At 36.0% G+C, this 17940-nt stretch overlaps 1 protein-coding gene across 7 annotated transcripts in view; it reads left to right on the top strand.

The window, feature by feature from the left end:
- Nucleotides 1-17940, top strand: part of LOC138709419 (lactosylceramide 4-alpha-galactosyltransferase-like) — a 227267-nt gene that overhangs the window by 108323 nt on the left and 101004 nt on the right. For 6 of the 7 annotated variants that reach the window (XM_069840169.1, XM_069840160.1, XM_069840166.1 and 3 more), the window contains exon 2: nucleotides 8383-8491. The exons of the other annotated variant lie outside the window; for it this stretch is intronic. Coding sequence is in view for 1 of the 6 variants with exons in the window: in XM_069840170.1 (XP_069696271.1) it covers nucleotides 8383-8491 (109 nt within the window). In the remaining 5 variants the exon portion in view is untranslated. The remainder of the gene's footprint in view (nucleotides 1-8382; nucleotides 8492-17940) is intronic. 7 annotated transcript variants of the gene reach the window in all.

Here is a 17940-nt window from a genome sequence, read left to right as displayed (position 1 = left end):
ATACAATAATATGTTGCCAACCTTTTGATTGCTGTTTGCGATACCCAAGTTATTCTGACTTCCAAAGATCTCTATCACGGTTTATCTCTATAACTATTACAATATGAAAATAAGCAGAAAAGACGAAGCGTAATCTATACTAGTAATAAATTTTATTTTATTTTATTGGCTTATTTTACGACGCTGTATCAACATCTAGGTTATTTAGCGTCTGAATGCAATGAAAGTGATAATGCCGGTGAAACGAGTCCGGGATCCAACACCGAAAGTTACCCAGCTTTTGCTCATATTCGGTTGAGGGAAAATCCCGGAAAAAGCCTCAACCAGGTGACTTGCCCCGACCGGGATTCGAACCCGGGCCACCTGGTTAAGCGGCCAGACGCGCTGACCGTTACTCCACAGGTGTGGACCTAATAATAAATCTGTAGCCGAAATTTTTCTGGTAATTTTCGATTTTCCAAAAATAATTGGTCCTAACATATATAATTAACCACCCTGAAACCGAAAATCGCTTTTTTTTATTTTTGTTTGTATGTCTGTCAGTCTGTCTGTATGTATGTTTGTTACCTTTTCACGCGATAATGGCTGAGCGGATTTCGATGAAAATTGGAATATAAATTAAGTTCGTTGTAACTTAGATTTTAGGCTATATAGAATTCAAAATACATGGTTTAAAACGGGGCCTGAATTAAATAAATCGAAATATCTCGCTTATTATTGATTTTTGTGAAAAATGTTACATAACAAACGTTTCTTTAAAAATAATTTGCGATAAGTTTTATTCCTTGAACAATTTTGATAGGACTGATATTTAATGAGATAAATGAGTTTTAAAATTAAAATAACTGCCATCTAAGGCCGTGTAATGAATTAAAAAACAAATGACTTCGTCTATAAGGGGCCTTGGACAGCAACAATCAAAAGCTATGAAAGATAGCCTACAGAGAAAGTTTCTGTGTTTGTATGAAGTAATATCGAAAGCTAAATTAACCGATTTGTATAATTAATTATTATTTCACCACTGGAAAGTGTAGTTTCTCTAGATGGACATAATGCTATAATGTTATTACAGTAACTACTGATATAATATAATATAATATGTAATATTATATAATATAATTTATTTGAAGGGTTCAAAACCATAGTGGGCCAAGTGCCATATACTGAATACGTAGAAAACAAGGGTTAAAATTAAGTTATTACCATAATTCAATGGAAACCTATAACAAGTAAAATAAAATATACACATTAAATCTAAATGATGTCAGTCTCCATTAAACTATGGTTGCATGTAACAAAAATTAAGAAACATGTTAAAGGAATTGTCATTGCACCAAATGAGTGTCTCTGGACCAAAATGATCGCATTTTAATTATTTGGATGCAATTTAAATTAAGTAACATATTAAACGATTTATCCTTCTATCAAACACGAATGTTCCCTGGATCAAATGTCCTATTTTAATTATGTAATTACTTTATATTTATTTCTAACGGGTGCAGCGGAGCGCACGGGTACGGCTAGTAATAATAATAATAATAATAATAATAATAATAATAATAATCATAATCATAATAATCATAATGATAATAATAATAACTTCTTACAAATGGCTTTTAGAGAACCCGGAGGTTCATTGCCGCCCTCACATAAGCCCACCGTCGGTCCCTATTCTGAGCAAGATTAATCCAGTCCATAGCATCATATCCAAACTCCCTCATATCCATTGCAATATTATCCTCCCATCTATGTCTCGGCATCCCTCCCTCAGGTTTCCCAACTAACACACTATACGCATTTGTGGGCTCACCCATATGTGTTACATGCCCTGCCCATCTCAAACGTCTGAATTTCATGTTCCTTGATTATGTTACGTGAATACAATGTGTGCAGTTCTATGTTGTGTAACTTCCTACATTCTCCTGTAACTTCATTCCTCTTAGCCCCAAATATTTTCCTAAGCACCTTATTCTGAACATCCTTAATCTCTGTTCCTCTCAAAAGTGAGAGTCCAAGTTTCCCAACCATACAGAACACCCGGTAATGTAAATGTTTTATAAATTCTAACTTTCATTATTTTTTTAAAGCAGACTGAATGACAAAAGCTTCTCAACGAATAATAGCAGGCATTTCTTATAAGTTATTTATTCTGCGTTTAATTTCCTCTCGAATGTCTTTTATATTTGTTAGTGTTGCTCCAAGATATTTGAATTTTTACACCTCTTCGAAGAATAAATTTCCAGTTTTATATATCCATATCGTACTATTTTCCGATCACGAGACATAATCATATACTTTGTCTTTTCGGGATTTACTGCTAAACTCTGTAGTTGCTTCAAATAAAATTCCAAACCCTCTCTGTTATCTTGGACTTTCCTAATGGCATATTCTAGAGAAAAGTTAAAAAGTAAAGATGAAAATGCATCTCCTTATTTTAGCTCACAGTGAATAGGAAAAACGTCAGACAGAATCCGGCCAACATGAACTTTGCTGTATGCATCACCGAGACAAATTTTAATTAATCGAACTAACTTCTTTGGAATATTATATGATATTCTTATTGAATTTGGTATTCCCAAGAAACTAGTTCGATTAATTAAAATGTGTCTCAATGAAACATACAGCAGAGTCCGTATAGGCCAGTTTCTATCTGATGCTTTTCCAATTCACTGCGGGCTAAAGCAGGGAGATGCACTATCACCTTTACTTTTTAACTTCGCTCTAGAATATGCCATTAGGAAAGTTCAGGATAACAGGCAGGGTTTGGAATTGAACGGGTTACATCAGCTTCTTGTCTATGCAGATGACGTCAATATGTTAGGAGAAAATACACAAACGATTAGGGAAAACACGGAAATTTTACTTGAAGCAAGTAAAGCGATCGGTTTGGAAGTAAATCCCGAAAAGACAAAGTATATGTTTATGTCTCGTGACCAGAATATTGTACGAAATGGAAATATAAAAATTGGAGATTTATCCTTCGAAGAGGTGGAAAAATTCAAATATCTTGGAGCAACAGTAACAAATATAAATGACACTCGGGAGGAAATTAAACGCAGAATAAATATGGGAAATGCGTGTTATTATTCGGTTGAGAAGCTCTTGTCATCCAGTCTGCTGTCAAAAAATCTGAAAGTTAGAATTTATAAAACAGTTATATTACCGGTTCTTCTGTATGGCTGTGAAACTTGGACTCTCACTCTGAGAGAGGAACATAGGTTAAGGGTGTTTGAGAATAAGGTGCTTAGGAAAATATTTGGGGCTAAGCGGGATGAAATTACAGGAGAATGGAGAAAGTTACACAATACAGAACTGCACGCATTGTATTCTTCACCTGACATAATTAGGAACATTAAATCCAGACGTTTGAGATGGGCAGGGCATGTAGCACGTATGGGCGAATCCAGAAATGCATATAGAGTGTTGGGAGACCGGAGGGAAAAAGACCTTTAGGGAGGCCGAGACGTAGATGGGAGGGTAATATTAAAATGGATTTGAGGGAGGTGGGGTGTGATGATAGAGACTGGATTAATCTTGCACAGGATAGGGACCGCTGGCGGGCTTATGTGAGGGCGGCAATGAACCTTCGGGTTCGTTAAAAGCCATTTGTAATTAAGTAAGTAAGCTTCTTTGGAATACCAAATTCAATAAGAATAGTAGGCCTATATAAAACATCTCTCATAACCGTGTCAAAATCTTCTTTAAATCTATGAATAATTGATGTACTGTGCCTTTATACTTCTATTTTTGCTCCAATATCTCTCGAATGCAAAAATCTTATCAATAGTCGATCAATAATAATAATAATAATAATAATAATAATAATAATAATAATAATAATGCAGAGGAAAAAAAAAAGTCACAACTTATAGCACAAAAAAAAATGTAGCCTATAGACGACAAACCCACAGATCTGTCAGTCTGATGAAAAGGCAAACAATTTTCTAATGTAACTATTAGGAAATTAAAAGAGCGTAAAATTTGAACAACGGTATGTGTATAGGTTAATACTGTTTTGGAAACAAGCATGAAAGGATATGAACACATCACAGTGGAAACCTAATAAATTTCTTCTATATATTTAGCACTCTGACATGAGGTCAACGCATCGTAACTGTGACACTAACAGAACAAGATCGATGACTTCACAGTCACGCTACTTCACTTAATGGAGATGGAAGGGCATAAAGGGGAACGCAGAGATGGTTACTGTTTTGTATTCATTTAACGACCCTTAGAAATGTAGCACTTTTGTTCCTTTGCAGGGATTTTCTTATTCGCGCCTGTCTTCTATCTGTGATTTCTCCTGAACTACTTGATTGGTTTTATTTATATTTAGTATTTATATTTACTCTTATTTTCTTGGCGCTTGAAAGTAAAAAAAAGTCTCTAGAATAAGTTAGTAGGTCATCGCTAGATAGTGTAATAGTGGAAATGGCACTTTTTACCCTCTGATCATACTGGCTGGAGACGTCTCGGAAAAGTATTGTACTGTAGTTATTACTAGATGAGACCGATACTAGTACATTATGCAACGAGCCTATAATGAAGGTAATTAAGAAGTGAGAATGGATATTTATGAAACGAGCGCAAGCGAGTTTCAGAATTTTCATACGAGCTTCTTAATTACCATTATAGGCGAGTTTCATACGACTTTTTATGCTCGACCATATTTCTAACTTGATATTATTAATTTTAATTGTATCTGGCCTTCAGCAATGTTCCGTATGTTGTGAGATGTGCGCCGACGCGAAAGTATTGATTTTTTCCGAGGAACAGATGTCCACATTGACCTTGCTAGGCCATAAGAACCTACAGAGATAACATTGCAATTAAATTAGATATTGAAAAACGAGATGACAAATTGAATTTATTTGAATATTATTTACAATTAACGCTAATTATTATAGTAACAGAACATAACCTTCTGCGACAGTATTGGATTTCCAGCCTCCGTGACTTTTCGCTAATTATCTTTCGATTGCATATCCGAGAATAATCGATACTTGCGGTTTTATAACGGTAGAAAGCTGACCTGTCATTGGCTGAACAGTTGTAACCTGAGTCGTGATTGGCTGAAAGACCTGACCTTTAATGAATAGGTGTACTTTAATTACATGCATTAAAGGTCTGCTACCAGGTGTATAATTACTACGTTTCGGCATGGTCGAGCATAAAAATTTATATAGATCTAGTACTTGATGGTTAATTATGATGATGTTCAAATATCAATTCAGTGGGGAAATGTAATTATTTATACATCTTGATTACACAACTTCTAACACTATATCACTGAGGAATTAAAAAATATATATATACAGGGTGTTCCGAAACTATTCGTTCAAAATAATACAGGAGGTAGAGAACATCAAAGCAAATATATTTTGTAATGGTACATATGGTCCCTGAAGGCAATTTCTGGTCCTAGGGACGATTTACACAGAAGGTAGTTTAGCATGCTAATTACATCAGTGGCATTCACAGGAACTGCTCGAATGCGCGACCATTAGCCTTCTTCTGTTTCCACAACGGTTTCATACACCAGCTGCTTCATATGCCCCCAGAGGAAGAAATCCAGACACGTGAGGTCAGGTGACCTGGGTGGCCAGGTCACGGGGCCACCTCGGCCGATCCATCGATTCCTTATCGAAATATATTTGTTTTCATGTTCTCTACCTTCTGTATTAATTTGAACGAATAGTTTCGGAACACCCTGTATATTCAATCCAATTCAATTCAATTTATTAAGCCATTAAACATACAGTGATAGTCTTTGTCACAATACGGAAAGAAAAAAAAACATACATTTGAAAGTACACATATAATTGAAAACAGTAAAATTTAATTAGAATGAAAACACAAAACATTTTGAAACTCTAAATATTAATCAAAACACTTCACTCTTAATGTAATATTTGTAACTAAATGTAATTAACTTTATTTATTAAAAAACAATTTCGTATGAATTTATGTTAAGAAACTCATCTACAGAGTAGAAGGGATTAATTAAAAGCCAATATATACAGGGTTTTTCCGAGGTGGTGTTAGAAACTCTCAGGGATGATGGCGAAGGGCACATGTGTCAATTTGAGATAAGGAACCCTTGTCCGGAAATGACCGAGTCGAAAGTTACAAGCAAAAATAGTTATGTGGAAACGGAATAATTTTATTCCTCTGTACACCTTATTTATGTGTATTTATCTGTACATCTTACACATACTGTATTCATCTGACATTGTTTACGTTGTCTACTTACAGTATTACATTCAGTGCGTTGTCTGAGGGGTGGGAACAGGAAACTACACTAAAGCAATGCAGATAGCGTACTGTGTAACGGACATGGTCGGTCCTGATATGCACGTCTGTAGACAGCAGTGTATGTGTACAAGTTTCAGTGTCCAGTCGATCAGTCCTAGTGAAATGGAGGAGTACACGAGAGCGGAATAATCAGACCTGATTTTCGAATACGGAGGAGCCAATGGGAACAATAGACAAGCTCACAGATTGTATCGTAGGAGACATCCGGCCCATATCATTTTTTCCACGACTGTTCCAAAGGTTAAGGGAAGGAGGGCACGTGTTGCCAAATTACAATTCCATTTCCACACAACTATTTTTGCTTATAACTTTTGACTCAGTCATTTCCGGACCACGGCTCCTTATCTCAAATTGTTACATGTGCCCTTCGCCATCATCCCTGAAAGTTTGTAACACCATCTCGGAAACACCCTGTATACTTTATATTCCTCAGTAATTACTTTACTAAAACGTTAATTACTTTTGATTCAAGAATAACAGAAATTGGTGATTTAATCGAGATTGACTATAACTTACAGTTCCTACAGTATAAAATGATAAATAAAATAAAGTTATAAATGAAATAGTATAGATAGTGAGTCAAAACTGTTTCTTTCAGAATTATTAATTATTATACAGGATGTTCTGGAAAAAAATTCCAAAATCTAGAGAGGAAGTAGTATGCATTAAAACAAGAAATAAAAGTGCTATAAACATGGATCCTAAATTAATATCTTCTGAGATTGGATCTTTTCCGAGGTTCTTCCCAACTAAGGCGAATGACAGGTAATCTTATTGGCGAATCCTCAGCTTCATTCGCCATATAGGCCTACCTTCCTGCTATGACCAATGTCGTCGACGTTAAATGACGAAGTAGTAGAGAGTTCTTAAATAACTGACTAAAAATAAAAAGGGCCTTACGAGGACAGAATTGCAAAATCACTTGAAGTGACACAATGAGTTATCTCCGAAACGTAACTTGAAATGCTTAAATAATGATCCGAGCACGCTAAAGATGTTTTAGCCCGTGAATAATTAGAAAGATTTGTGATGTCACAGAATTCAAAATTATTTCAAATGTGATTTTCAAATCACTGAAAAGGCTTCAGCATTTCGATGATGTTGAACAGCAATTACGTATGTAAAAAAAAAGCAATATGAGATTCTACTTGATTGCTGTCAAAAGAAGTCTTTCCCATTCGTTTACAAACACATTTTAGGTCAATGCATGGATACAAAGTTTACTAGAATATGTTTAAGTACCCTCATTTTGTCCCTTATCAAGATACAGAGCGTTCACCTACGGGTGGGGTCAGGAAAGCGGCCTGCCTGCGGTGTCGCTTGCGGGAATCATCTATCCGTAAGCTTCCGCTTTCTATACTATACTCTGTAGGGTTTTAATTTTAAAAGTTTAGCAGCAGGAAAGACTGATGTTTTTGAAACACTAACTTCCTGTGAAACACGTCTTAGAGATTTATTAGGAGAGCGTGTAAATGATGCACTGATTGCATCAATTTTTTCTCCCGTCAATACTCTTCGTTTTCGCTTAGGAATTGTAGCATTTATCGACCCTGTTGTCCTTAATTTGTTAACAAGACGTCTAACAGTTTCTCTACCCTGAATTGGACCACCCGAATATTTCACTTCAAATTGCCTACGCACCTCTCTACATGACTCTGTTTTCACATATGCATCATACATAAAAACTCTCTGTTCAAGCGTGAATTTTGCGTTTTGCATTGTTAACAAATTTTACACACACGCTGAATATTTAAGCAACTGTGTCAAGAAACTGCACTGTACGTGTTAAATACTGCAACATCTGGCTCAGAACTGATAACTTGTCGACCTTGATGCCCTTGATTGTCGAGCGTGTCTCAACAACTGCGCGCAAAAAGCGGCGTATCAGTACATGCCACTTTCCTGGCCTCACCCGTAGGCGAACGCTCTGTATTAAAATGTTTTTTCGCTCTCCCGTACAATTGAACATTTTGACCTGTCCACCTGGAAGGAAGTAAACTTCAGCGGTAAGTTTTCAGGATTTGCTATATAAACTATAATTATGTTTTTTTTTTTTTTTTCCAGGCAGTTTTACGAACACTTGACACCGCTCCTTGTATGCCTACTGATGATCCGGCTGCATTTTTCTTCTTCTGGGAACCATTCTGATGTCAGATTGCTGCTAATTTTGATTGTAAGTTCTAAAGTTTTATTGTTTTTGAATAATAATTTACATGTCCACTTTCAGGGACAAAATTGGCAGCGCGGAAAGATATCAAAACTGAGTGGTTCTTCTCCAATAACTTGTATAAAAACTGAGGAAAATCATATATCTGTAGTATAAAATATCGATATATTAAATAGAAAATTTTCCTCCAAATTGTATGACTGATGCTAACATCAGACGTCTGCTATAAGAATCGAAATGGTCGTGAAATTCTGATCTACGAAGTGATAGATGGTAATGCCGTACATGGTTAGGCCTACTCTCCGTGGACCAACATATCGACCTTTAATAAATGAAAGGATTAAGGTTACCTATTGTATTATTTAAATTTTAAGACTCTTCAGAAATTCTTTTATTACATGTATTGCTCTATGATAATCAGGATTTTCAACTCTTATTCTCAAGGTTCGTAAATTTTCTGACAACAGGCGCTCCCTAATCTCCTATGTTCACAACATCAACAATAGTAATATGCGTTACAAGAGCGGTATGTTGAAGTTTTCATGTTCGAGTAAAAGTTTGAAAAAGCGAAACGCAGTTGACCTTTTTTAATTTCCGAGAATTGAAAGAAAACATACCGCTACTGTATCGTACATTATTTTGTGCGAAGATCGTTTATTACATACCTGAAAGAGGAATTTCTAATTAGTTGCAATGAAATCTCCATCTTGGTTTCTGTTCAATGACGGCAAATTTGCAAAACAAAAATATCTATTTTCAACATTGTTACTTTAAAATGTTTTCTGTGTTTACTATACTCCAGCAGGCCGTGATATACGTCTGTCTTTTTTTTTCCCCAGTCTATGATGAGTCTGGAATCATGTTGATTTTTTCACGGCTTCCTTAATGTTACTTGCATCACGAATGTAGTAACTTTAGTGGAGTTGTAGAGTTTACTTAATTTTTGCAAATATTTAAAAACAATAATTAACAGTGCAATTTAGATGAAATTGCAGTGGTAAGTTTCCAATTTCTAATTATTACTATATTGAACGTCTCTAAAAATAATATGTTAAAAGCCTAAAGCAGTAAAATCAATATATCACTTAAGCGGTAAGAAGAGGGAAATTGTTATGTGTGTTAAGTTGGGAATACTGAATGTGGAATTTTAGACTTTCCGCGGATTGGTTTTGTGCGGAAACCAAACAAATACGCACGATCTCGCACAAAATATACTTCCGCTGTACATGGGTCGTGCTATGTTTGATTAAAATTCAGTTTGGCAGATCTTGCATAAATTATAAATTTCAGTTTCTCGCACAGAAGATTGTGAAGTGTAAATAAGGATTGAAAGGCACATAGATGTTTACTGTTCGTATGCATAGGTCTGCTATATTAAATAACAATTTCAAACAAAAAATACATTGATTTAAAAAGTAACAAACAAGCAAGGCCTAATTATCAAGAATCGAAAAACTGTTAACTGAGGTTTCACACTTTTGCGGCAATCATACAAGAGAACTGATATTGCCCTTTCTGAAACTAGTGAGCATTACCTCATGTAAATTTCTGGTTTTCGCAAAAGTGACGTTGTAACAAGTCAAGGTATCAGACATTCCAAGGTGATGGTTGTGGCTTCTGTTGAAGATATGATTATGATTACCATATTTTATCATCATCATCATCATCATCATCATCATCACTACTGTAACACTTGAAGAAATTGAAATCGATAGACATGATTCGTCCTTTATCATCAGTATTGTTTCACAACAGAAATATTAAGTTTTGTTTCTTCTACTACATTGTAACTGGATTTTTCATATTCTACAGTTACCACTATTTAACGTCATTATCAATATTTAAGTTCATCATTGTTACCACAATCGGCAGGCTATCAATACGAAGTAATGGAAACAGTTTTTGGAAGGAAATATAATACTTCCATTCTACAAATTATTTTTAGATAATTTAATTTGCTATTTTGCACATAAGAAAAATATATAACTTAGGAAGATTTGTTTTCAGACAATATTCACAAATGATACCAAAAAGCACCACGTATGAGGCAACTAGACCAGGAGATAATGTGGTAGGATGGTCAGTTCCTTTTCCCTCCCCTCCATTGCATACATCGCCGACTAGCTACATGTTACACTAATCAGACTTCAGATTATACAAACATTATTGTTCTTCCTCTGACACATATCGTCAAGTGAGATGTACTGTCCGATAATAGAGTTACATATCAGCCAGAACCTCAGTCAGAGGTAAGAACACGAAATAGAAATATAAAATTTGGAAATTTTTCCTTTCAAGATTTGTAGAAATTCAAATACCTTGCAGCAACAGTAATAAATAGACCTATATGACATTCGAGAGAAAATTAAATTTAGAATAAATATGGGAAATGTCTGCTATTATTCGGTTGAGAAGCTTTTGTCATCTAGTCTGCTATAAAAAAAACTGAAAGTTAGAATTTATAAAACAGTTATACTACCGGTTCTTCTGTATGGCTGTGAAACTTGGACTCTTACTTTAAGAGAGTAACAGATGTTAAGGCTGTTCGAGAATAAGGTGCTTAAGGAAATATTTGGGGCTAAGAGAGATGAGGTTACAGGAGACTGGAGAAAGTTACACAACGGAGAACTTCACGCATTGTTTTCTTCACCTAACGTAATTAGGAACATTAAATCCAGACGTTTGAGATGGACAGGGATGTAGCACGTATGTGTGAATTCAGAAATGCATATAGAGTATTAGTTAGAAGACCTGAGGGGAAAATGTCTTTGGGGAGGTCGAGACGTAGATGGGAGCATAATATAAAATGAATTTGAGAGAGATGAGATATGATGGTAGGGAATTGATTAATCTTGCTCAGGATAGGGACCGATGGCGGGCTTATGTGAGGGCGGCAATGAACCTTCAGATTGTCACTAAGACTACTGGCCGGTAGTGGCATTACTATTTATCTTTAAAATAATAAATAAATCGCACTGTGTAGTAAACAAAGGTGACGGAAACAAATAGAGTTTTCCTCAACATGCTTTACAATAAAACTTCAACTGAGAACTTTGAACTTGGTATCCCGACTTGATTTCCGGATTCGTCAGCCATTTATCTCACATGCACTCAAATATTTCCTATAAAATAAGACTAATACATCACTACTTTCTTAATACACGAATTCACATTACTTGCTTTTGAGACAAAACATGTTTTAAGTCAAGGAAAAGAAAAGTGTATTTGACATGTCGCACTTTATAAGTATAGCCCTTGACAAATTAAATTTTAATGTAGGCTATATATATTTGCATGTTGTTGATTTGGTGAACCAAGGTTCGTGCAATATCGATTTAGCATATGGAAAATACGTCCATTCTTTAGATCGTAGCATATTTTATTAAAAAACTAAATCACTTCCTGTTATTTCCAACCAAAACTGGTAACTACAGAATATATTGAATTCTGTTTGAAGATTTACATTTGCCAAGTTCTTGTAAACCATAAATTATTTATCAACATTCTTTCAAGAAATTAAATTAGGGTAGGCTATTCACTGAAAGGAAACTCAATCATTTCAAGTGGGGACTAAGAAAAGTTTAATATTCATTTACTATTTTGTAATAATAATAATAATAATAATAATAATAACAATAATAATAATAATAATAATAATAATAATAATAATAATAATAATCCATGGCACAACAATCGATGAAGGGCCGAGGACGAATAGTCTAATGCAGGTCTCACATCCACATGTCTTACTAGAATATTTTATGAATTTCTGAATAAGCTCGGGGGATGCTATGTGAATCGAATTTTGAGAACTGCGTGTGAATGATGTTTGGGTCGCATCTGTGACTCAAATGCTAGCGGGCTGGTCTTCTATCCAGGCGGCTCCTGTTCGATCCCCGGTCGTCATTGAATTAATGACGGACAAAGCTGACGTTGCAGAGGATTTTTCTCGGGGTACTTCTATTTCCCTCTATCATTCCATCAACATTTTCCATCTCTCATTTCATCTATTATCAGAAATAGTTAAAAATAAGCTGGGATGAAATCTTGAGATAAGGTGGGTGCTCCTGTTATGGCCATGTTCCTGATATGGCCACCCCCTATTGTGAGTTAGTTAACCAAAAAATCCGCTAAATTGCAGCAGCATCCAGTGAAAGGGCATCCTGGTATGTCACTTGATCGTTTTTCATCCAGTCAGGTTGAGCAATATGGCGTCAGTTGCCTGTTTTGAGGTTTTCATGTGACCTCTTCTTATTTTTCTCTGGTAAATCTCCTTTGTTTCATGCATGTTTTTCAAAGACTTGTTTCATGAAAAACATCGTACTCCATTCAGTTTTTAATGTTATGTTGATTGGTGTTGTCGTTGATGGCGTATCTTTCACGAGTTGTTCATAATCAAACGATTTTCGTGAAAGCTTACCTGCTCCTGATATGGGCATATCAAATGCACCATGGCCATATCAAGTTCATTTCACTTTTATTTTTTCACCTGACAAATTTACATGCCGTATAGCTGGGATTACGCAAAAATTTTTGTATTTTAAGAAAAACAACGTAATTTTTTTTATGGAAAAACTGTTTTGACTACACTTTTGAATTATAAAAAAGATTATTAAGTGTCATGTTTATTCATTTTACACCAAAATTATTTAATTTTAGCACAACATGGAACATGGAACAAGGGTGACCACATAACGTGCACATGTTCCTGATATGGACACTAGGTAGAAATTTGGAATTTGGGACTTTTGGACAATTAAAGCTACTTTTATGGGGAAAGGAAATTGTTTTAAGAAAGTCCATTAGACTGAGAACGAGTAAGAAAAAAGTGGTTTACTTTTTTTTTTCAAAATGGCGGCTAGAAAAATTCTCAAACTTTAGCATGGCCATATCAGGGACACCACCTTAGTATGGGTTTCCGAAGCTGATATGGAAAGGACTTGAGGCTTGGAGTACTTACGGTATAGTTTACGGATATTCAAGTAATAATAGGTTGCCGCAATAATATGAAGATGTAGAATATAATTATGACTAGATAGTTGACAGAATAATATAATATGGAACTAGCCGTCTTGTATACAATGAGAGTAAACATGTCTGTTGTTATACAGTAGTAACCATCATATTGTATCCTTTACTATCCGTTACTTATATTCCCGTTTCCCATTTGCGCTGTGCATGCCACGTCATTGTGAATTTTCTCTCTTTACACAAATTCACTCGCAATTTTTTCCAATTTAACTTGTCGACTGTGATTGTTGCTCAATTGATATTGTAGCATGGTTCGTTACGAATCGCTTGATACCAATGCGAACGTTCTATCGCTTCGCACTTTCAAGTTACCCTGCCGCCTCTGTCACACGACCCGCCAATTGTGCCTCAAATCTCCCCTCTCCCGCGTGTTGTTAGATGACGTCACCCACTCCAAGTCAATGAGCGTATTCCGAATCTCAGCGTTGAGCAATCTGATGGCATCACGATGTTCCAAATTTGAACGATTACGTCACTAATGCTCCACCGGTGTCGCACCGGCTCCATCAGCTTGCAGAGGTGGTGGCAGTCTCCATCAGCCTCCATCTGAATCAGCAGTGAATCTGATTGGTTGTACAGGGCGGGAATTAGCAGACGAATGACATCGTGCACTGTTGTATCATGGCGGTGTGTTCTGCTTTGGTTCTGCTGTATTGCTTTTAATGAGCACAACGTAAAACAATATGTTAATGGCTTATGAGTGAACATGTCAACGGACCAGTTATTACTACCGGTTCAAGAAATAAATTGCTTATGCTCTCCTTTCTTTGAACGAGATGACAGTACGGAAATTTCGCAAAATCTTGCTAGCGTAGCACAGACAACAACTTCTACAACCACTATGATAGCCATCGAACCTTCCAGCAGTTTTGTTCCTATTCCGCTGCAGCGTGACGTCATTGTTGTCCACCGATCCGGTGAGATTCGGAATACGCTGATAGTCACGTTGGATACATTGATCCTTCGTCTGTTGAACGCCGTTTACTGCATTGGAATATATAGTGTAGTATAGAAATTATAGTGCGACAAATGTGGAAAAGTGTTCGTCGACTTTGTGGATGGCACCTTAGTAGTTACTGTACGAAACCGTAGATCATATATGTAACCAGATAGGTCGGCCTAATAGGCTTTGACGTTAACAACTTTTGTCAGGTTTACTACGCTGCCATCTAGTTGTTACATAAGGAGCCACGTCATAATTCCCATTTGAATTGCATTAGCGACTGTACTGCCATCTCGTGTTCGTTTACGGCGGACGGGTGGCGATCCTGGCGGTTGTTGTCTTCAAAGTGCTGCTGATTTTAACATAGCGATGAGTTATCTGTTACATATATGATCTAGGACGGAACTTATAGACCAGTGTTGCCAATTATCACTCGTAAAATATGCTAAACTGACTTGTGAAAAAGGCCAGAATTGGCTAAATTTCATATTTTTAACACCTGCTTGAACATTAACAAACTGCATGAGTAAAAAAATACAAGACTCACGTAGCAAACATAAATCTCTTCCTTCTACTGTCCACACCTGTGGAGTAACGGTTAGCGCGTCTGGCCGCGAAACCAGGTGGTCCGGGTTCGATTCCCGGTCAGGGCAAGTTACCTGGTTGAGGTTTTTTCCGGGGTTTTCCCTCAACTCAATATGAACAAATGTTGGGTAACTTCCGGTGCTGGACCCCGGACTCATTTCACCAGCATTATCACCTTCATCTCATTCAAACGCTAAATAACCTAAGATGTTGATAAAGCGTCGTAAAATAACCCACTAAAATAAAAATAAAAAGGTAAAAATTCCTTCTCCTCGCCTCATTTCTTCTTCTGGTGCTGCAAACATTGTTCCTCGCCTTTAGCGTGCATGCAACATTTTTACCAATAAGTTTCAGTATTTCTTTTGGGAATTGGTATGAAAACATCATTTGTGTTGACATTTCAGTCCAAACCTTACGCTCAGAATAAGAGCTAGGGTACTCGTTTTCAGTTTGTTTCTACAGTAAGTTTATTTTTCACTATATTTAGGACCTGGTTGAAAATCCTCTTGACTTCCGCGTTAGAATGCGGTACAGTTAACACGGAAAGTGCTAATGAGACCAAATCCGCAGAAGTATTTTGGCCTCCGACATCACTGTACTAACTTCTTGCCAGAATTCAGGAGTGGATGTCTTATTCGTCCTTCTGAAGTATCTGATATTTCATCACTGGTTTTTAATTTTGTCGATATTTTCTTCAACACCCACAGCTAACACCAAATCAGTGATAGGTCGTTTAATTGATTTCAATGTTTCTTTTACACTTAGAAATTACATTTTGAGTGATAAGTGATAACTGCCTGCAGTTGGAGCTCGATTGACAAAATAATTAAAGAAAGATTAAGTACAAACTCAGTAATTCCCGGATATTCTCATTCCACAGTATGGACGTTGCGTTCAGAGGCTATCAGAGGTTTGGCATTTGGAGATGAAAAATACCTGACTCATATGCGGTAACTTATTGAATCATTGAGGAAGAGAAAATTAGAGTAATATACTTTATAATTAATTGAAAATTCAACTAGTGTAATTAAATTTTTTACCTTTAATGGCAATGGGTAGTGATGCCTGTGCAATTAAGAAATTTGAGTACAAAAGTTTAGTTCAATATTTCTACGCTTTTAGTACTTAGAATGGAATAAAAATTTCCATGGTTATACAATCAATCATTCTGAATTCATCTAATTAGTTTCGTATCCAAGTGCAAAAGAAAAGCCCTAACTGATAACCTGTTTTCCCACTTTGCTAAGTGTACCCCATTCTTGAGGTGCACAATACTTGCTGCAATCCTCACTCATATAACTTGTATTTTTTAAATTTATCTAGTAATGTATATTGGAAATTCTAGAGCAAAATTTAGTTAAATATTTCACTCCTAGTGAAACAGAAAAAATATTGAAATTTGTTTAACATTTTTTGCAATTTTTTCAATGCATATATATTTTTTTTTCTCGTGTTATGTGTGTGATTTTCTTAGGCTACACCCGTAGGTCTACTATGTAGAACATAGGCTGTAGAAAACACTGTAAAAATTTCATGTAAATTGATTCAGTAGTTTCAGAGAAAAGTTCACTTAAAGTTTGAAAAATGTCAACTTATGGAAAACTGCATTTTAAAAAAGAAGAAGAATATATGAATTACATGCACCATCAAATTTATAGAGGCCGTTTAAAGGGCTTATCTGCAGAAATACCCCCACAATACTTATATTGTTTTAAAGAGCAAGTTTTGTAGTTTTTAACACAAAATAAAAAATCAGATTTTTGACCTCTAATCACTACCTTACACAGTGAAAACTGAAAATGGCTAGAAATTGCTACAATAGATTAAAAAAATAGCTAGAAATGCCGCTAGTGGTCTTTATTTTCAAACTAGTGTTTAACTGTCACTTTAAAAAGGCTACATCTAGCCATAAAATGGCTAATTTGGCATCACTGTATAGACATATTCACGTCAAAAGAGTCATTATATACACGCTTCCTGCACAATCCTGTAACTCTTAATCATGAAACTCAATTTATGTCATCAGCCATTATCCGCGACAGGCTAGTCATTTGTCCGGTAAATAGTGCACTGAACGGCCAAAGCTACTTTTCATATCAGGATCGAGGTGAACAGTCGTCGTGAATATATACTGCGCCCACCCCTTCATTTTCAAAAATGTAATTGCACTGTGACATTTGTATTCATCGTTCAGCTTCGAGTACACAGGAGTTCCAGACCTTGCGTACGACACACGCCCGCTCTTAATCGACCTGTTGATACACTATAAGTCTTGGAGCTTTACAATGGCAGATTGCAATTATATCGCATGACCGAGCCTTGAAATGCACGCGACCTGCTTCCGCTATTAAAAGAAGGTCTCGTATGGGTTTAAAATAAACTGCAAGTGCTGAATAAAGCAGGCCTTGTACAGCTTGATTCAACGATCTTGGCCCTTGTCCTTGCTTGTTTGGCTAGTGAGCGAGCTGTGTGTTGCGTCATAACTTCATAAGAAAGAAATTTAATCACAAACGTGCATAGAAGGGGAAGAGGGAATAGAAATAATGAAAATAATATCTATGCTCGAAGTTGAGGGATAATCCATGTCAAGAAGATTAGTCATCATGACATTGTTTAGTCAACAGACGTAGCGGTTTTTTTTTTATAACCAGGGCATCATGAATCAGAACGGATTCAGAGACATCTGTATCTACTGACTTCGAGCCTCTCCTACACTCCTAAATTTTAACGAGTTGAATATGTAATTAGTTTAGTCACAAGAGCAAACATTAATTGGTTTGAGGACCGTTGCTCAAACTATAGGGTTTTTCAAAAGTGAAGAAAGATTGCTCTAGAGTATGCCATTAGGAAAGTCTAGGATAACAGAGAGGGCTTGGAATTAAACGGGTTATATCAG

The sequence above is a fragment of the Periplaneta americana genome, chromosome 11 (genome assembly GCF_040183065.1).
Source record: "Periplaneta americana isolate PAMFEO1 chromosome 11, P.americana_PAMFEO1_priV1, whole genome shotgun sequence".
Taxonomy (NCBI): Eukaryota; Metazoa; Arthropoda; class Insecta; order Blattodea; family Blattidae; genus Periplaneta; species Periplaneta americana.
Note: the sequence above shows the minus strand (reverse complement) of the source record. Positions and strands in the feature narration are given on the sequence as shown.